The sequence below is a fragment of the Mytilus galloprovincialis genome, chromosome 11 (assembly GCF_965363235.1).
Source record: "Mytilus galloprovincialis chromosome 11, xbMytGall1.hap1.1, whole genome shotgun sequence".
Classification (NCBI taxonomy): domain Eukaryota; kingdom Metazoa; phylum Mollusca; class Bivalvia; order Mytilida; family Mytilidae; genus Mytilus; species Mytilus galloprovincialis.
In genome coordinates, this window is record NC_134848.1 from 22,742,100 (window position 1) to 22,763,970 (window position 21,871).

General features: G+C 32.7%; 2 protein-coding genes across 4 annotated transcripts in view; one reads left to right on the forward strand and one right to left on the reverse strand.

Moving 5' to 3' along the window:
• Positions 1 to 141: 141 nt before the first annotated feature.
• LOC143051882 (protein KTI12 homolog) lies at positions 142 to 16,140 on the forward strand. The gene is made up of 9 exons (XM_076224875.1): positions 142 to 310; positions 3,742 to 3,793; positions 4,954 to 5,006; positions 6,665 to 6,720; positions 8,309 to 8,388; positions 9,914 to 10,073; positions 12,874 to 12,936; positions 14,691 to 14,759; positions 15,427 to 16,140. The coding sequence occupies exons 1-9, from the start codon at positions 169 to 171 to the stop codon at positions 15,568 to 15,570; spliced, it is 819 nt and encodes a 272-aa protein (XP_076080990.1). The 5' UTR covers positions 142 to 168; the 3' UTR covers positions 15,571 to 16,140.
• A 2,069-nt stretch (positions 16,141 to 18,209) lies between these two features.
• LOC143051884 (U4/U6 small nuclear ribonucleoprotein Prp3-like) overlaps positions 18,210 to 21,871 on the reverse strand; it is a 33,803-nt gene continuing 30,141 nt past the window's right edge. For all 3 annotated transcript variants that reach the window (XM_076224877.1, XM_076224878.1, XM_076224876.1), the window contains exons 19-20: positions 20,519 to 20,577; positions 18,210 to 18,390 (exon numbers count right to left, since the gene is read on the reverse strand). In XM_076224877.1, the coding sequence (XP_076080992.1) occupies positions 18,235 to 18,390; positions 20,519 to 20,577 (215 nt within the window). In that variant the 3' untranslated portion in view covers positions 18,210 to 18,234. The remainder of the gene's footprint in view (positions 18,391 to 20,518; positions 20,578 to 21,871) is intronic.

Consider the following 21,871-nt stretch of genomic DNA (forward strand, 5'->3'; position numbering starts at 1 on the left):
ATATTTATGATTATATGATTATATTTGCAAAACATTTGTAATTATGTAATTACTTGGACACCCCCATGAGGAGCCTCATGTATAATTTTCGAACTCTCATCCGGATCCTGAAATCCGGTCCGGTTTGTGTTTCGAAGATAGTGTGCAATATCTACTTCCGGTCAAAACATGCCGTTTGTTTTGATTTGTGGCTTTCCATCCAGTGGCAAATCTACACGAGCACAACAACTAAAGGAACATTTCAAAGCTAAAACTGTTAATGTTATAAGTGACCATAGTATTGGAGTTGACAGAAATTCAGTCTATGCAGGTTAAAATTATAAAAAAAAAACCCTCATATACTTGTAGTTTTATCAAGTTACGCCAATGGCAATGAAAATAGTGTTTCCTGCTGCTTTTGAAAAGAGGAGCGCATGACTTAGTCCAAATAATTATAATGTCTGGCAAGGATATTTTATTAACATCATAATTATTTTGACTGCATGTATGCATGAATGGAATTATAGTTATCCCGTACCATTGTAAACTCGTACCAACGTCAACTCGTACCACTAATAAAAAACCTCGTACCAATGCAAACTCGTACCACTGCTAACTCGAACCAACTTATTTAAATGCATTTAAATGGTGTTAAATAATGAATATATACTTTACTTTCACTCAATACCTCTTAAGTCTGTAAAATATATATAATTTGAAAGTACAATGACCAATTTGTAGCTAATGTTCCTTGTCTATTGGTCCTGGATAGAAAATACTTCAGACTGGTTTTTTAATTACTTATATTTGTAATATTATTAAAGTTTCACCCCAAGAAAATATTTATTTTTCATGAATAAATCTTAGCAGTTAAAACGGTTAATCAAAATGATTTCCAAAATGAAATTCTTACTGTCTATAAATAACAATGAAATGTAACTGTTTCCTGTGAAGAGGTTCCCCGAATTTTCCCGCCAAAAAGCACATGGCTTTCAACAATTGTAAACATAGCATTCGATTTGTGATCATGGATTACAGCTTTAATTAATTTAATTTGGATATAGATATTCAACTTAAGGTACAGTTAAAGCAATGTTTTTTTACTTTCTTCTGGATTAAAGCTAGTTTGAAAGATCAGTTTAAAAAATAAAGCTTATAAAAACATTCGTATTTTTGTCTAAGCTTTCCTTAAAATCCAGTATAAAATTCAAGTAATTCAACTTTATTTTTATTAAGTTCACAAAAAAAACCAACATAAAACATTCATGTTTTTAATATATTTTTAATGGTACGACTTCCCAGTGGTACGAGTTTACGTTGGTACGAGTTAACTTTTTTGGTACAAGTTAACGTGGTATGAGTTTTCCGTGGTACGAGTTAACTTGCTTCCCATGAATGCCCTCCCCCAGCACTCCTCTAGGACTCGAACGACGGACCTCTGTGTTACAACTACATTTACAAGGCAGTGGCTGACTGAGTTAAAGTCAGTAAAGAAGTACTAACTTAGCTCAACTGCTTACGGCTGATCATTCATAAAGTATTTACTAGCTAACAGTCAGAACTCAGACATAATTAAGTATGAATCTGCTTTTGACTCATAGAGGTCTTAATTTGTAAGTTTTAGGATTTGTCTCCCTTTAATGCAAGACAAAATACGACTTTTATAAGTCAAATATTGTTAAGCAAGAAATATTTGACCAGAATCAAATAGTTGCAAATATCGACTCCTACAAGTCTATAAGTTATCAAAATTGGTTAACTTCAAGACCCACGCATATTTATAAAAAGGTCATGCATCTAAATCAAATAATGACAACATTGAAAGACAATGCTTTGTCTTCTAAAGAAAAATATGAATGAGAGTCTAAAAAATCAGAGATAATGTTAATTAACCTTACAATGCAACCACCTGGAACCACAGTTAATGAGGTAAAACATCTGTGTTTAGTAAGGATGTTCAATTAGATAATTAAATATAGATAGCTCAAGTCCTTGTGAACTCTCAGACAGCTTTTTGCTCGTCAGGGAAACACTTGGAATAAAATTACTAATTACATAATATCCGGGCTGACTTTGAATTTATTATTCCTGCATTACTTTTTTTATCAAATACAGGACAAGCATGAAAATAAGAGTACCGACATGAAACAGAGAAAATAAATACTTTAGCCACCAAGTAAAATTAAGTTTTTTCATCAACATAAATAGACCTAAACAAGTCTGTCATTTTCTGACGTAGATAAGTCTAAAATTGAAAACACATTTTTATAATAAATACATCATGTACTTCTTTAAGTCAAAAACAAAAATCGACTTGTTTATGTCACGACTGACATATGTCTGAGCTCTGACTGGCTAAGGGTAGAAAACTAGAAATCCCATCACACCTCACACCTCAAGAGTAATCATACCATAACGACTCAAACAACACATAACATATCTGAGGCCCCTCATGGGGGGGGGGGGTCCTAGTAATCACATAATCACCATTTTTTTGCCAATATAATCACATAATCATTAAATATTTGCTTATCTTTAGTAATCAAATAATCATAAACTAAAAATACAGTCCTAGGTAATCAAATAATCATGAAATATTTGGCTTAATAATCAAATAATCATTAAAAAAACGGCCAAGTAATCACATAATCAAAAACCCCATGAGGGCCCTCATTTTAATATATCTAGATTTTCACTCTAACCACAGGGAGTGCTTTCTATTTCATACTAACCATACAAACTCGGAAAAAAACTTGTGCTCTAACAACCAATGTACCATGAGTCTTTTAGTTGGGCGGCAAATGTAACCTGAGAGCATGATTTTCATTACAGAATTGATTTTCTCGTCAGGGAACACTTGGAATAAAATTACTAAAAAAAAATACATAATATCCGGGCTAACTTTGAATTTATTATTCCTGCATTACTTTTTTTTTATCAAATAGGGGACAAGCATGAAAATAAGAGTACCGACATGAAACAGGGAAAATAAATAAAAAGAAACATGAAGCAGGTTTATGGAACCAAACAGGTGAAAACGAGAAAATAAATGTCAAACCATGGAAACACTTGAAATAAAGGCAGAGAAACCTTGCATGAAAATAACCCTTTACCACCCTCCTTGATCCCTGATAGATTGATGCTCGAACTAAGTTTGTGTTGTGAAAGTGTAAAAACTTGAATAATATGTATGGCATTTAGCTGATCAAAAGCTTTTGTGCCAAACACCTTTTGGATCTGACATGATTTTACCAGTCAAAGCTACCCTTATCGTGTCTCCTAACCATGCTAACTGAACAAAAGTTTTAGGTCAATTCATTATCATATATTGAATGCTAGTCTGAAATGAAATTGTCTCAAAACTGAATTTCACAGCAACAACAAAAATACGGATATGTGAAATTGGTTTACAATAATTCATTGTGTACAATGGGAGGCAACTCTCATTGTACCTAATTGATAATGCCGTGTACTAGATTTGCCTCCCCTTGTTGCGTCATCCGGTGCTTAGTTAGCATGTGGTTTAAGCAAAGAGCATGTTCCAGCCACATTTTATTATGTATTTGATTATTTTTTTTTCTTCTTCTTTATAATTTATATTTAATCTTACCCAGATTGGGTTAAGGTGCTTCATATTGACACTTGTTCATTGTTGCTTATTGATACCATGTTTGGTATAATTGTATATTATTGCATTATTATAATCAAGCACCTTTCGCCAAACACTATTAGTTGTCAATTAATGCTTGTATCATATTTCAGATTCTAAAAAGGAAAAGGAAATAAGAGGAACTTTAAAATCTTCAGTACAAAGGTAAAAAATGTATTCATACCTTATTACTTATTCTTAATTCAGTAACACTTGGCCCATAAATGATACCAGTCATCATAAGATAAGTAGCATACTCATGGTGTTTTAACAGAAGAAATTTTAAATAGTATTTTGTTTCTGAAATTTAAAGCATCAGGGTACGTATGAACCAAATATTGATATAATTACACAAAAAAATCATTTCAGACATGTAATAGTAAAATATATATGGGAGAATACTAAAAAGATGGTGGGTGAATGATATGGTTTAAAATTTATAACAAATTATGAATACACAATCTTTACAACACAAATAATGCACCATGGATATAAGAAGTTTTAAGTCTGTGAAACTTCAATTTCAAATCAGACAAGAACTTGATAAAGCAACTGAAAATCTAATTTATAATTTGTCAGGTGTCCAGATACAAAAGAGGGACGAAAGATACCAGAGGGACAGTCAAACTATCGAAAATAAACTGACAACACCATGGCTAAAAATGAAAAAGACAAACAGACAAACAATAGTACACATGGCACAACATAGAAAACTAACTTTAGATTTCACAACTTTAGCAAAACATTTTATTTTTGTTTAAAAAATATTCTTTTTTGAGATGTCAAAATTAAAAAAAATATATCATATTCTCAAAATTTAATGACTATATTATACATGTTAATATCAAATGTTTTAAAACTTATAAAGTTTGAAGGAAAAATAAATATTACCCATGGTTTGAAGTCTGTCATCCTAATAAACATTTATATACTGCAACTGTGCTATTTGAGCAGTCAAATTGCATTGACCGTATATTCATATGTGATATACAGTCACTGACCGTATATCACCTTTTTTATGACGTTGACAATGCGTTTCCGTAGAGTTTTATTTATGACGTCAATAAAACATACAGGTTCGCGGAAATTTGACATCTTCCGCTCAAAATTAAGAAATGATGTTTTTTACCCTAAATCCTTCATTTAGAACAGTTATAAGAGTTGCAGTATATAAAGAATAACCATACATTGTCTCTAAATATAAAAGTTATTTGTACTCGGCTCAGCCTCGCTTTCTACCTGTTTCTTAGCCTTGTACAAATAACATTGATATTTCGAGACAATGTATGGTTATTCTATATAACGGTATATTTTCTTTTTATCAGGTTACTTAACACAGATGATATAGTTATTTTAGATTCCTTAAATTATATTAAAGGTAAGCAGTATTGTTTTGATATTACTGAGTTTTTGGAGAAATTAAAATCCTTACTTAACTTTTGAATATAAATGTTTGATCTCAATGAAAAGAATGTTAATATAAATAAGAAGATGTGGTATGAGTGGCAATGAGACAACTCTGCATTGGACATGTTGGAAACACATGTGTAAACAATTGTTGGTCTAAGTACAGCCTTCAATGCAGAGCATTTGCTCACACCAAACAGCAATCTATTAGGCCACCCTTAAAAAATTGTTTGTTTGGCATTGCCGACCCACACTATCAGCAGGTGGGTAGGTAGGTAGGGATTTTTTTTTTTTTTTTTTACATTTAAAAGCCTTATACATGTAAATCATGAAGTCTCCAGATCAATGTTGTCTAAAGCATTGCAGCATTGTTGTGTGTACATGCTGGTGGTTTCTTTGAAAGGGGTCAACCATCAATGTCACATTCTACATCATATGGATAATTTCACGTAAGACAGTCAGTTTTATTGGCAAAGTTAACCAAAGTACCCAGAAAAAAACACAGAACTGAGGCAGGAAACTGACAAATTAACCATATAAAATGTATGACGTGAAAATTGAACTTTTATTGTGGGACTGCCCATTGAACAGAGGCCTGATGTCACATCTTGAAGTTGTGGTCACAGTTTGGTAAAATTACCATAAGTTAAATGGCTCAACCACTACGGCTCCTTGTACAAAACTACTATAAACCTGTAAATCATTATGGTCTTTAAGCTTTGGTGCTTACAGCCATAATTATCTTGAATGCATCATTGTGGTTCTGACTATAGTAGATACTTTGTTCAAGGGAAAATTTGTCAATGATAAATTTCAAATATTTAATAAGTTCATCAAATGTAAGAGTCACGCATATTTGTTCTGTGATGTCCCGGTGAAAAACTTCTATCTCATGAAGCGACAAAGTCAAGCAGAAATCATCTGTTTCTGCTTTACAAAAGATAAAATTGAGTCCTCTACAAGGTCTCTCAGAACGTTTCTTTCAAAGAATAGCTGAAATTTGATTTTTGATAAAATCCATCTCCCTTAACCAATGCATTGCAGCATAGGGAGATGCCTTCCCCTGCCGGCCTCGTTGACATTACTTTTGGCAGACGTTTTCTATTCCATGTCATTTAAATGTTTGCTCCCAATACAGTGTAAGGCAAGCGCTTTTAAGATCGTGATTTGAAATAAGTTAAGCCAGGAACAAACTCGGTGGATACGATCAATTTTCCGGCACAATTTCGATTTTTTTTAAATAAAAAAAAAATAATTTCTGAAATGCAAATAAAATTATTTGGGCGGCAAGTTTTTCAGTGGGTCGGGCGGCAATGCCAAACAAATGAAATTTTATTTTAGGCCTTAAGGCCCCAATATGACTAGTTTAAAATTATTCAAACAGGATTCTATTGAATTTATTTTTTTTCATTATCAAAATAAGAAAGAGGAAATGTAAAATGTAAATATCATAAGCTTGAGAAAATGTGCTTTAATGGCATAATATTCTGTATTTAAAAAGTTACATTTTGATTTTATGGAACAGAAAAGTGATGCCCATTAAACACAAATGCATATTATACATGGCTGGATACGGTACTGTTTCAATGATATATATTTTGTACAACAGCATTTCATTTTTATTTACAGGATACCGATATGAATTATACTGTATAACAAAGTCATGTAAAACTCCACATTGTGTTGTAAGTTCAAGCAATATAAGTATACTATAGACTTTATAAAAATAAAGAGTCATGATTTTATCACCAATAAGACATCTGACAATTATCCACTAATGTTCATATGGAGTGGATGCAAGCAACCATACAGCCGCCAACAATGAGAAAATCCCATACCATAAAGTCAAAATTAATTAAACAATTCAATTGAGAAAACAGCGTAAATTGGCAATAACCAACATAGTTTTGATCAGGAAGTTCACTCCTGACCACATTTCTTAAGCTTGGATTTTCCCTCTGATTGCTGGATCTCATATATGAGTAGGTGCAGTATAACAAAATAATTGACAAAAAACTAATTTGACAGACATGAAGTTGAACTAGTGACAATCACTGAACTAAAGGCTCCTGGCTTGGGACAGCCACATTAAGATTGTTATGGAGTTAAACATGTGTGTGCACTCAAGTTCAACCCTATCCTAATCTGGGACAGTGGTGTTACAGCACAACATAATAACGAACTATAAAAAGCAGTTAAAAAAGGATTAACTTATTAGATCAATACACAGAAAAACAACAAACAAACACAGACTGTACCATTTCCGAATCTGCAACACTATAGACTTTCCAATCACTTTTGCATTGTTGCATGTTGCATCAGACATTTTCATTTATCAGGCTTATAGCATAAACATGTTACAGGACTGTCTGTGATGGTCAGTACTGGTGAACAAATACAATGTATAATTGAATCCTTTACAATCCATTGATTAAGGTGGTACCTAACACTACAGGGAGATAACTCTGTAAAGTCAGCTTAACGTTTTAATTACGTTGCATTGTTAAGAGAATATTAAGCTTATCAACGATCAAAATTAGTCTTTGTCAAACTGCTATATAACCAGTGTATTTTTTCTGATAAAATGGTTGGTTCAAATTTTTTGAAATTTTTATATTTTTGTCAAAGGGTCAAAGTAAATACTTTGTCAAAATTTTATGAAAATTAAACAAGCCAAATTGATTTTTGTGAAAGTGTTAGTTACCACCTTAATTAAAAAAAAGAGGTGTGAAAAATACCAGTCTAATTAATATGAACTGACAACATCATGGCTAAAAAAGAAGGAGACAAACAGACAAACAAAAGCACAAAAAAGAAAACATAGAAAACCAAAGACTGCGCAACACAAAGCCCACCAAAAATGGGAGTGATTTCAGGTGCTTTGCCAAATTGGGAGGGTAAGCAGACCCTGTACACATATGTGGCACCTATACTGTTGGTTATAAGACTAATTCAGTAATTAAAGTTCTTGTTCCAGAAAATGGTTGCAATCTTGACCTTCACGGCTTAAAGTGCTTAAAAGCTCTTTAATATAACTGTCATCTTTGTTTAAGTTGATTTGTGATTTCAGATGTATAAAGCCATATTTATGCATCCACATAAAAATGTCATATTCCTTGATTTGGGTTGTTTTGTGATTTGAGGTTAGTGATTTTTTGTGTATCCACATCCATTTAAATGTCATATTCCTTGATGTTTGTCGTTTTGTGATTTCTGATAAAGCCATTTTTGTGTGTCCATATCTAGTAAAATGTCTTATTCCTTGATTTTTAGTTGCTATGTGATATAAGCAAAGACAAGGCTAAAGAATGGAACAGTTTGAAACCAGAGGAGGACAAATATACTGATGAAATGTAAGACAGTGTTCAGGTATTTAAGTGATTACAGATGATTTTGATTCAATGAGATACATGTATTTGGCATTATTTTTATTCAATTGATTTTACAACACTCAAAATTACCCACACCCACTTCAGAGCAATTCACTGAACACTAGATAACATTTTTTATGCCTCACCTACAATAGTAGAGGGGCTTTATGTTTTCTGGTCTGTTGCTCCGTTCGTTTGTCCGTTCATTCGTCCGTCTGTTCGTTAGTCCCGCTTCAGGTTAAAGTTTTTGGTCAAGGTAGTTTTTGATGAAGCTGAAGTTCAATCAACTTGAAACTTAGTACACTTGTTGCTTATGGTATGATATTTCTAATCTTAGTGCCAAATTAAAGTTTTGACCCCAATTTCACGGTCCACTTAACATAGAAAATGAAAGTGGGAGTTTCAGGTTAAAGTTTTTGGTCAAGGTAGTTTTCTATGAAATTGAAGTCAAATCAACTTGAAACTTAGTACACATGTTCCCTATAGTATAATCTTTCTAATTTTAATGTCAAATTAGATTTTTACCCTATTTCACGGTCCATGGAACATGGAACATGGAAAATGATTGAGTGGGGCATCTGTGTACTTTGGACACATTCTTGTTTTATCTCTTGTGTACTTAATAAGATCTAATAATTAGAATAGAGAATGGAAATCAGGAATGTGTCAAAGAGACAACACCTGACATAAGAGCAGAAAACAAGGCCACCAATGAGTATTCAAAGCAGCATAAAAATGTCTGCATGACTTCACTTAATTTTTTGCTGAGCTTCCATCTTATTGGCAAACAAATACTTAAGATAAGATTATTTTCTGATTACCCGAGTGTATTTCGTAAATGTTGTAATAGCAAAGATCATCCAAAGAGAAGGCTGGATAATGGATTTTATTTCAAACAACTAATTTTTCGCAACTTAAGTGAGTAGAAAAATAACTGGAATATAAATCATCACAAAAATTTAAAACTTGAAACTTCTGTTATCAACCTACATCAATTGAATTTAAAAATCATGAATATTAAATTGCAGCGATGTTGGCTAGAAAGAGCTTAACGCAAAATAAAGCATCTGTGAAAATAAGTCAGTTGACAGTACATGTATTATTAATCTACATTCATTAGACAGGTTTTAATATTTAAAGTTTGAATTTGCATTAATTGTTTTTTGCAAAACTGGAAAGAAATAACCAGATTTTGTGGTCTTGTCATGAAAATTAAAAAAAATACAATGATGTTTAGGTGTGTAAAATGTCAAATATCTATTTTGTCCTCAAGCTATGAGTAAAAGGCCATGTTATGATGTCACAGTGGGGGTCTCAACATACAAATACTATGTTTGTTATATAGTTTCATCATGCGTGTAATTGATAGATAATTTTTTTTTGTTTGTCTATTTTTAGATTAGAAGCTTTATTTATGAGATTTGAGGAACCTAATCCTAACTATAGACGGGACAGTCCGTTATTTGTTATACAGGGGGAAGATACATGTTTATTTGTCTATTTTTAGATTAGATGCTTTATTTATGAGATTTGAGGAACCTAATCCAAACCAGAGATGGGACAGTCCATTATTTGTGATACAGGCAGACGACACATTACCATTTCAACAGATAGAAGATGCTTTATTTAACAGGAAACCACCTCCTCCAAATATGGCGACACAAAATGTAAGATTTAAAAAAAATTGTTTATCAAACATATGAACTGTATACTTGGATAGTAATCAACCTTAGGGCTATTCCAGAAAAAATGTATAGGGGGGGAGGCAGTTTTTGTCAGCACCCGCCACCCAGACAATTGTAATTGAGAATTATAGTGCATTATAGTGTGAAAAGTTGCTCTGATACCCATCACCCATGTATTATTAATATAATGTGCCTTCCAACACCCCCATACATTTTTTTTTCTGGAATAGCCCTTATGCAAATGAATATCACTGTTTATTTATTTTTTTTGTTTGGAAATCTCTATACAATGTCTTTAACTGTTTGAAATTTGAGTTGATACAAGAACCATACAAAACTGGCCAAATTTTGTCTTTTATGCCATATTTGAATATTCCAAAATTAGTCAAAGTCTTATACATGTATATGTCTAGTTTGAACATATTTATTTATAGTGGATTGGGAAACAAGTTTTGCAACTTATATTAATCCCTTTCCACTTTGCGGGTGACAGTGCTGCCTTGTAGCAGCATTAGCCTGCTCTTTTTCGAAATCTACAAGGGTGTCTTTAACGTGCAAGAGATATGGCTTTCTCTTAACACGGGTCAGCCATTTATCGTCCCTGTTCAACGGACTAGCATCGTTTCCTCAAGACCATACTCGCAAATGGTGTCAAGGGAGAGCCGAAAATTAATTTCCTGAAATTTTCATCCCAGACAGGAATCGAACCAGGAACCTTTGTGTTAGTAGTCCGATGCACTAACCACTTTATCATGTATATGTCTACCGGTATGTGTACTTGCATTAAGGTCGTTTTCTATATAACACGCCTGATATATAATAACAACAAAAATACATTGAAAATTTGAAACCAATCTTTTTCTCAAAATAATAATGAGGCTTTTGTTTAGCTATCAGTGCTGTTAAACCAATTCCCTTAAATCTCATGTGACTTTTATTATTCAATATCGGTTTTTATACGCCCGTCAAAATTATGACGGGACGTATTATGGTATACAAATGTCCGATGTCTGTCCGTCCGTCTGTCCGGCGTAAACATGTCGCACCGTAACTTGAGAACGACTTATCCAAATTTCATGAAACTTAATATAGTTGTTTCTTATGATGGTCAAATGATCTGTATACTTTTTGGTGAAAATAAGATTTAAACTTTTTGAGTTACGGCACTTTGTAACTAAAACAGGGGTGTGGTTTTTTTCACATGTCGCACCGTATCTCAAAAACGTTTATTGATTATTGCTTAAAACTTTACACACTTCTTAGTTATATTAATCTTAATATCTGTATACTTTTTGGTGATGATTCAAAATTTCATTTTTGAGTTTTTGAGTATTTTGTAAAAAAGGGGGAGGTTTTTTTTTACATGTGGCGCCGTATCTCAAAAACGATTTATGATTATTGCTTAAAACTTTACACATTTCTTTGTTATATTAATCTAAAGATCTGTATACTTTTTGGTGATGATTCAAAATTTCATTTTTGAGTAATTGAGTATTTTGTAAAAAAGGAGGTTGGTTTTTTTTCATGTCGTGCCGTATCTCAAAAACGATTTATGATTATTGCTTAAAACTTTACACACTTCTTTGTTATATTAATCTAAAGATCTGTATACTTTTTGGTGATGACTCAAAATTTTATTTTTGAGTTATTGAGTATTTTGTAAAAAAGGGGAGGGTTTTTTTTACATGTCGCGCCGTATCTCAAAAACAATTTATGATTATTGCTTGAACCTGTACACACTTCTTTGTTATACTAATTTAAAGATCTGTATACTTTTTGGTTTGATTCAAAATTTTATTTTAGTGATATTTGTAAAAAAAAACAGGGTGGGGGGGGGGGGGAGGGGGGTGTAGTTTCACATGTCCCGCCGTGTCTCAAAAACAATAAATGGTTATTGCTTAAAACTTCATCAGAAACTATTTATGATTATTGCATAAAACTTCCACACAAGACGTCGGCGTATCATACGCTCATGGCGCAGCTGTTTATTATATATATCGTCGCTGCTATGCAAAAACCTCGTATCTAAATTTTTTGCAGAAATCTTTTTATCGATTATTTATGATTAAATATGTATGTTCCACTGTATGCAAAAATATCTGATCTTCTAACCAATCATTAACCCGAAATTCTGACGTGACGAAAAAGTGTAGTCGGATTGGTGATATATTTGTAGTGCGAAAATATGATATCTCAAAAGAAAAACACATGGCACATCAGCTGACATAATAACAGGTAAAGTTTTATCAGTGTTAGGTTCTCAAAGCTAATATAGCTTAGAAATAATGAAAAGCTTTAAACATACAATATAGGTGCAGAAATTTTTGCTCGTCTTGGTAATTGATTGGTTAGAAGTTCAGATATTTTTACATACAGTGGAACATACATATTTAATTCTAAATAATCGACAAAAAGATTTCAGTTTTTACTGACTGGTGTAAAATTATCAAAACCTTAGACCTTGTATCCATACTTGCCCCAACTGTTCAGGGTTCAACCTCTGTGGTCGTATAAAGCTGCGCCCTGCAGAACATCTGGATATATATGCTGATTTTAATCCTGTTCAATAAGTTTTTTTCTCATCCTTTGTATTCAAACGTGACATATTATAAGTTATATCATTTGAACAATCAATTTTCAATATTTCAGGTAAGTTTCAATTTATCTGTACAAATTGTGCAAACTCCTACATTAACATGTCAAGCGAAAAGAAAACATTTTGTGGAACAATAGATTGTTTGCATAGAATTTCAGTCAACAAATTTGAATTGATGTTTTTCAGCAACCTTTATCATCAACAAATTTTCTTTACGAGCTAGACAGAATTACACAAGAAACTAATAGCGTAAGTATATTTCATTTAAGGTGGTACCCAACACGTTCACTAGAATTAATTTGGCTCGTTTAATTTTCATAAAATTTTGACAAAGTATTTACTTTGACAATTTGACAAAAATATGAAAATTTCAAAAAATTTGAACCAACCGTTTTATCAGAAAAGTTACACTGGTTATATAGCAGTTTGAGAAACTCTTATTTTGATCATTGAGATGCTTAATATTTCCTTAACTACACAACGTTATTAAGACATTTAGCTGATTTTACAGAGTTATCTCCCTGTAGTGTTAGGTACCACCTTAACAAACACTGAAAGATACCAAAGGCACATTCAAACTCATAATTCTAAAAACAAACTTATATTGCTAATTGGGGAAAAACCCAATGAAATCAGTACACAAACCAACATAGAGAACAAAACACTGAGCAACACTTGGGAGATAACTGTATTGTATTTTAAGCTCCGACGGCATCAATTGGGGATTTGATGGTCGCAAATTAAGTTTACTGTCAAATCCCAAATTGATGCCATCGGAGCTTAAAATACAATATTGTTATCTCCATTCAAATGAAACCAACAGAAAACAACATTAAAACGCTTGCGCGTACGTCCAATAGCATCAATTGTTAATTGATGCCATGTAAGAAAGTGACGTTATCCAATCAAAATTAACGTTACAAACGTTGTTGCATTAGAATTATATATAATTACCTGGAAAAAAAAATCGGGGATGATTTTTGGATCCTGCTCAGTATGTGGCACCCATCATGTTACTCATGCAAGTTTAATTTGGATGTTAATATAATTTAGTTTAAACATATTTATTTATAGTGGATTGAGAAACAAGTTTTGCAAGTTATATTAATCCCTTTCCACTTTGCGGGTGCGAGTGCTGCCTTTTAGTGGCATTAGCCTGCTCTTTTTTGAAATCTACAAGGGTGTCTTTTACGTGCAAGAGATATGGCTCTCTCTTAACCCGGGTCAGCCATTTATCGTCCCCTTCCGACGGACTATCATCGTTTCCTCAAGACCATACTCGCAGATGGTGTCCAGCGAGAGCCGAAAATTCAGTCCCTGAAATTTTCATCCCAAACGGGAATAGATAGTCTAATTCTGTAGGTTATATTCCAGAAAAAAGGAAGGGGTTGTGGTTACGTCAATTGGAACATTTCCTTCATCATCTGTCTTTAAATTTTTTAACAGGATAATATCACAATAAGGATATTTTGACGAATCACGGTAAATTTTTTAACAGGATAATATCACAATAAGGATATTTTGACGAATCACGGTAAATTTTTTACCAATTTGACCCTTACGGTAGCCCAAAATGACTGTTTGATGCCTGATGTTAAAAGGCATTACTACCCTCATATAAAAGCTTCATTGTAAATAGGAAATGCAAGCACTGCAACATCATATCAACTGTAAGATATATGCACTATATGCAGGTGCTGCTGGAATTATTCTTAAGTTCCTTAAATTTATTTTTAGAATATGTAAAACTTCTACAGAAATGAGTTCCTTTAGGATTGTGTTATTCTAGCTCATGTACTGTGCATTCAGTTAGGATCTTAAATATTTTATCTTTATTAAAAGATCTTTGACAGATATATAGAATGTTTGACAGTTATAGAAATGATGGGTGCTATGTATTTTCTTTAAAGAAATACTCTGATGAAGCAAAAAGAGTACAAAAGTATTATGATAAATCAGATAGAAATATAATTATAAAAATGATCACATGTTTGTTTTGACAGGTTATAATGGAAAGCCAAAAGACAGGTGTACCAGGGGACTTCATATCAATACCAGGAACTCAGGAAAAAGTATCCTTTTATGTCAGATATACATGTAAATAATTTGATTTGGCAGGGGTAGAGAAACATGGAAATGAGGGGGCAGAAACTTAGTCATGAGGGTGGAATCTTGGGAAGAAAAAAGTACAAATAAAATATTTTGGGTGGTGTTTTTTAAAAGTTTTTTATCCAGGAGTTGTGGTAATCTGACCAAGTTCCCCCTCAAAAATGTGTCTGATGAACCTGTCTACCAAATAACATGGCTAAAAATATAACATAGGGGGAAAATGCAAGTTTTGTCTTGTCATCTTGAAAACTGCTTCAAATAGAGAAAATCTGAAAAAGTCATGAATTATATTATAGTCTACAATAATGGAAAGTGTCCATTGTTGAAGATGCACACAGAACTAGGTGAGCAACACAAGCACTTTAGAACCTCTTGTTTTTCTTTTTAGAATTTAACTGACTTGTTTCAAAAATACCAATGCAAAGAATGGATTGGAATCAATGTGTCCACTCTGCTGTGTGAAAAAATTTATAGGGATAGAAAATGATTGGCAAAATATGGGTGGTTTTGGTTTTAAAATTAAACCAAAGATTTCGTTCATACACGGAGCATATGTGAATAGAAACATCAGTATTTTTAAGGAATATGTTTTCTATGTTTATTTTTATTATTTTCCTTAATATTCTACAGATACAAATGACTCGTGTTTATACTTTGGCAGAGTTACAAAGACACAAAAGACAGTTTATAACTTATACAAAGATGCATCCAGTCGAAGACACTACTAAAATAACTAGCATGTTTGTTCAATATTTAAACAATTGTCTAAGATGATATCTAAACAAATGTCTTAAGTTATATATATTTAAGAGTCTGTTCAAGATCAAAGCCTATATATAAGTTGTTAAAAAAAGTATGAAATATTCTCTGTAGCTAAATTGAGGAATAATGCATCCAGCTTGATTTTACATGGAACAAATGTTTATAAATTACAGACAACAAAAATTCTTTTAAAGCTAATGCTATCTTGAAAAAAGTTTGTCAACAGTACAGTTATGTTAACTGTAATCATATTATTAAATTTTTATGCTATTTTGCATTTGTTATACTAGTATATATAACTTGTAAAAAACTCATCATATATACCAGCTTTAAAGGATTGAAATTTTTTGTACTGAATGAGCATTTCATCCACAAAAGACTATCAGTGACATTCGAATAAAAAAAAAAGTTCACTAAAGTTGAAAGTAAAGAAGCCATGAGGAATCAAAATCAACTGGAATGGTTAAAAGTATGTGTGCTTATATGTATAAATAAGATGATCAATTTTCAATGCTATTTTCTAAGTGATGTAAAATTCTTGTTTGTGCAATATTGTGCATAGATAATAAATTTTGAAATGCATTTCAATTTTCTTACTTTACTGAGATGTGACAAAACAATTTATTCAATAATAGTGCATTCATGTGTGATTAAGCAATTCATGTTCAGCAACTTTTGTAGTACAAAGATTATCACCTTACAACTAGTTTTTAATTGTTATGCATTCTGTTGTCCTGTCACTGTGTTATCCTGTTATAACTTTTATTAGTCCATTTTTGACCAATCTTCTATGGGACATGAAGTTGTGAAGATAGACTTCACCATATTTACTTGTGTATGCTCTGAGCATCTGACTTCACCATATTTACTTGTGTATGCTCTGAGCATCTGACTTCACCATATTTACTTGTGTCTGCTCTGAGCATCTGACTTCACCATATTTACTAGTGTATGCTCTGAGCATCTGACTTCACCATATTTACTTGTGTATGCTCTGAGCATCTGACCACCATATTTATTTGTGTATGCTCTGAGCATCTGACTTCACCATATTTATTTGTGTATGCTCTGAGCATCTGACTTCACCATATTTACTTGTGTATGCTCTGAGCATCTGACTTCACCATATTTACTTGTGTATGCTCTGAGTATAGTCTTCACCATATTTACTTGTGTATGCTCTGAGCATCTGACTTCACCATATTTACTTGTGTCTGCTCTGAGCATCTGACTTCACCATATTTACTTGTGTATGCTCTGAGCATCTGACTTCACCATATTTACTAGTGTATGCTCTGAGTATAGTCTTCACCATATTTACTTGTGTATGCTCTGAGCATCTGACTTCACCATATTTATTTGTGTATGCTCTGAGCATCTGACTTCACCATATTTACTAGTGTATGCTCTGAGTATAGTCTTCACCATATTTACTTGTGTATGCTCTGAGCATCTGACTTCACCATATTTACTAGTGTATGCTCTGAGTATAGTCTTCACCATATTTACTCGTGTATGCTCTGAGCATCTGACTTCACCATATGTATTTGTGTATGCTCTGAGCATCTGACTTCACCATATTTACTAGTGTATGCTCTGAGTATAGTCTTCACCATATTTACTTGTGTATGCTCTGAGCATCTGACTTCACCATATTTACTTGTGTCTGCTCTGAGCATCTGACTTCACCATATTTACTAGTGTATGCTCTGAGCATCTGACTTCACCATATTTAGTTGTGTATGCTCTGAGCATCTGACTTCACCATATTTACTTGTGTATGCTCTGAGCATCTGACTTCAAACTTAAAATTGTTGTTGTCTTTGATGAATTAAAATTCTGTTTTGATTTCGAAGGTTCTCTGATTTGCTTTGCTCAGTTACATGTATGAGACTTTATGTCTAATAAGTTTTCCTCTTCAGGGCTATTTTAGTAGTCTTTGATCGAATGCCTTTTACAAAATTCCAATTTAAAATACCAATTTAAAATACTATGGGCATTTTTTGCTCCTGTTTATTGCAATTTCTTCATGACCCTAATAACAGATACTGGGATAATCATACAGCCTCCTTTTCAGATAAACTTTTGACATAGAATTAACATCAACCAATGAACCATGAACATAAGGTTTAAGATCAAATAAACTCTGTCAGACAGACATTTACAACTTGCAAACAATCCATACACCAAATATAGCTGACATGTTGCTTATTGTATCTGAGAAACCATGAAAAGTAACATGGAACAATAATCAATGAAAATGAGGTTAAAGGTCCGATGAACTTTGCAACAAAGGTATGTTTACCAGACAATCAAATCATACATAAACTCTGAGGACCATCAGTTAAAAGGTTAAAGATGTCAGCAATTCGTTCTTGACCATGTTCATGTCCAAAGTCAAGAGCCTGTTATTTAGTGGTTGTAATATATTTTTAATTTATAGTTTTGTTAAAAATCCGGCTGTTTTATTCCCGTTTGAATTGTTTCACATTTTGTCATGTTCAGGCCTAATAATATGGCACATCATTTGAACTCTGGTTGGTAGTTGTCTAAATGTCAATCAAACAAAATCTTCTACTTTCATATTAAGGTTGTCATGCATGAGACATATTTCTGAATGTGAACCTTCCTCAATAAGACTACATTTCATATCAAATTTAACAAATTTAATGAGAATCAAAGATCATCTCCTGTAGTTTCCATGACAGCACCACTGTAAGCTAAGTCCCAGTAATGTTCAACACCAAATCTTTTGAATTGTTCTCTAGCGAAAGCTTCTGTCGGACACACTTTGAATTTAATTTCTACGAATGCTCGGTTCTTTGTGGTACCCTGTAAGAAAAATATGTTTTTAACACAGGGAGACATATTACAAATAATTTTTTGCATGCAGATAAAATCTGATAACTGTGGATTCATTATTATTGATGGGAGACCAATATTTATTTGTTAAGGTGAACCACAAATTCAAATGTTCAGTTAAGTTCAAATTTGCTAAAAGGCTTGTTTGCAAAATTTGGTACAACCACCAAATTAAATATCCTAGGTAATAACTTTATTTTCTTAATTCTCAAAATTTGGACCCAAGAAAATTAATGAATCCACAGGCACAGTAGATTAAAATATAAATGTAATGTGTTTTTAGTTTACAACATCTTGAAAATGTAAGTCCTAAAAACAGTTTGAATTGTTGAATTGAAAAGTGACCTATAGCTGTGTCATTTGATCTCTTGTGAAAAGTTGCGTCATTTTCAATCCTTCTTTTTTAAATGTACAGTCGAACCTCGTTGTGTCGAACTCGGTTTTGTCGAAAACTCGGATGAGTCGAAGTAATTTAGCGGTCCCGGTAAAATTTCCGTTTGATCAATGCATAATTACCCCTGATGAGTCGAACTCGGTTGTTTCGAATACACGGTTAAGTCGAGTAAATTTTATAGTCCTGTCGAAGTAAAATTAATGTAAATTGACCCTGATGTCTCGAACTTCGAAAGTAAGAATTATGTCAACTAATCATTTTCAAAAGAGATTAAATCTGAGTAAACATACTTGTTTGCATAACAGTTAAAATGACATGTTTATGGTGCCCGCTTATTAACACCTTTGCTGATCGTTCAAGCGGAATGTTAGTGTGTTGAACATTTTTCACCTGAGATAAAAACGAAACGAATTTAAATGACCCAAGCCGAGATTGAATCGTTAGATTTAAACCTCATTTATTACAATAGATAAAAGGATTAGGACAATTATAATAAATTTATGATAATTTAATGTAAAGCAGACGACCTCATCAGAGACTGTTCAGAACTTATTTCGTGCCGCACATGATTTCATAATTTACAGCGACTGACCTTTGTAAATATTTGTGTAGACTATTGATTCTTTGTAAATATTTGTGTAGACTATTGATTTTATTTGTGCATGATTTGTATCTGTACTTGTGTTTTTAATTATTACGAAAGACCTAAAATGGAGATTGAATGGAAAAGGCACACTGTTCATTGTATCTAGTTTACACAAATCTCATACCGTATTTCATGCATTCAAAATTTATGACGACACACTCGACCTCGGATGAGTCGAACCTCGGATGAGTCGAATACTTTGGTCCGGTCCCTTTGACTTTGACACAACAAGGTTCGACTGTACATGAAATGGTGTGCAATCATTATTTTTACATTTCAAAGACTCAATGATTGATTGATTATTTAACACCACTTCCAGCACTATCGTCTAAATCCAGGCTTTTTTTAATTGGTGAAGGAATATGGAGTAGCCCATAGAGATCATGACCTCGACAGGAAAACTGACAATCCTAGTAAATTAAGGATGTACATAACACTTTAACTAAAATTAATTTGGCTGTTTTAATTTTCTTAAAGTATTTACTTTGACCCTTTGACAAAAATATAAAATTAAAAAAAAATTGAACCAACCGTTTGATCAGAAAAATAACACTGGTTATATAGCAGTTTGACAAACACTTTTTTGATCATTGAGAAGCTTAATTTTCCCTTATGAACACAACGTCATTAAAATGTTCTGCTGATTTTACAGAGTTATCTCCCTGTAGTGTTAGGTACCACCTTAAGATTGGAATTTCAACAAACTGTCACGATGCCACATGTTGGGTTTGAACTCATTATCTAAGTGTTGAAAAGCTAGTGATATACTGTACAGAAATTATTGTGTGCATTTATAATTGTGATGTTGTTATTTTAGAATATAATGCGATTTTTAATTTTTGCGATATTGAGAAAATCCAGATTATTTCATAAAAAAATAAAAATAATGTTAGTGTAGATTACTGCTTTTATTACCCTGTCGCATTTTTTGCAATAATATCAACATCGCAATAATATCTGAATTTACAGTAGTAACGAACTACTAAGACCATTTGGGCACAGAGGTCCCTCTAGGAGACTTCAAGAAAAGAATTAATTTGTTTAAAAAGTAAACTTACCTCCCAAACCAAAGAACATTTATTGCTCTTATCTGTTTCCTCTTCTGAGTCACTGTCTTCTACAAAACACATAATTATAATTAAATAAGATATGGTCAGGGCTCGACCATAATGTGAAGAGGAAAAAAAGGTCGGACAATTAAAAGTCATATAACATTTGAGCTACAATAACAAACTAATTTTTGCAACAATAGAAATTACGTTCTCCTCTCAAACCAAATAAAGGGGAAGGTTTGGGAACTCACTTAGCATGTTTATTCCAACCAAATTTTAATCCCAAGTCAGGAGCCTCTGGTATTTGTAAGTCTTGTATGATTTTTAAATTTAGTTCATTTATAAGTTTTGTAGTTAGTAAAACGTCCATTTTCACTGAACTAGTACACATTTTTTTTAAAGGGGCCTGCTGAAGCTCTCCTCAGAGTACAGGATTTCCTCACTGTGTTGAAAACCAATAAGTGGACTCAGATTTTATGATGCTCTTTGGTCTTTTTATCTCTATCTATAATAATATTCAAGATAATAACTAAAAGCTGCCAAATATTCTAAAAAAATACCAATTCAGGGGCAGCAACCCAATAACGGGTTGCCTGACTGGTTTGAAAATTTCAGGGCAGATAGATCTTGGCCTAATAAACAATTTTATCCTGTAAGATTTGCTCTAAATGCTTTGGTTTCAGAAATGTGAGCCAAAAACTGCATTTTACCCTATGTACTATTTTTAGCCATGTCGGCCATCTTGGTTTGTGGGTGGAGTCATCAGACATATTTTTTTAACAAGATGCCCTAATGATAATTGTCGACAAGTTTGGTTAAATTTGTCTTTATAGTTTCAGAGGAGAAGATTTTTGTAAAAGTTTACAAAAATTTACGAAAAATTGTTAAAAATTGACTATAAAGGGCAATAACTCCTTATGGTGTCAACTGACACTTTTGGTAATGTTGACTTATTTGTAGATCTTACTGTGCTGAACATAATTGCTGTTTACAGTTTATCTCTATCTATTATAATATTCAAGATAATAACCAAAAACGGCAAAATTTCTTTAAAATTACCAATTCAGGGGCAGCAACCCAACAACAGGTTGTCCGATTCATCTGAAAATTTCAGTGCAGATAGATCTTGACCTGATAACCAATTTTTGTCAGATTTTATCTAAATGCTTTGGTTTCAGAGATATAATCCAAAATCTACATTTTACCCCTATGTTCTATCTTTAGCCATGGCGGCCATCTTGGTTGGTTGGCTAGGTCACAGGACACATTTTTTAAACTAGATACCGTAATGATGATTGTGGCCAAGTTTGGTTTAATATTGCCCAGTAGTTTCAGAGGAGAAGATTTTTGTAAAAGTTA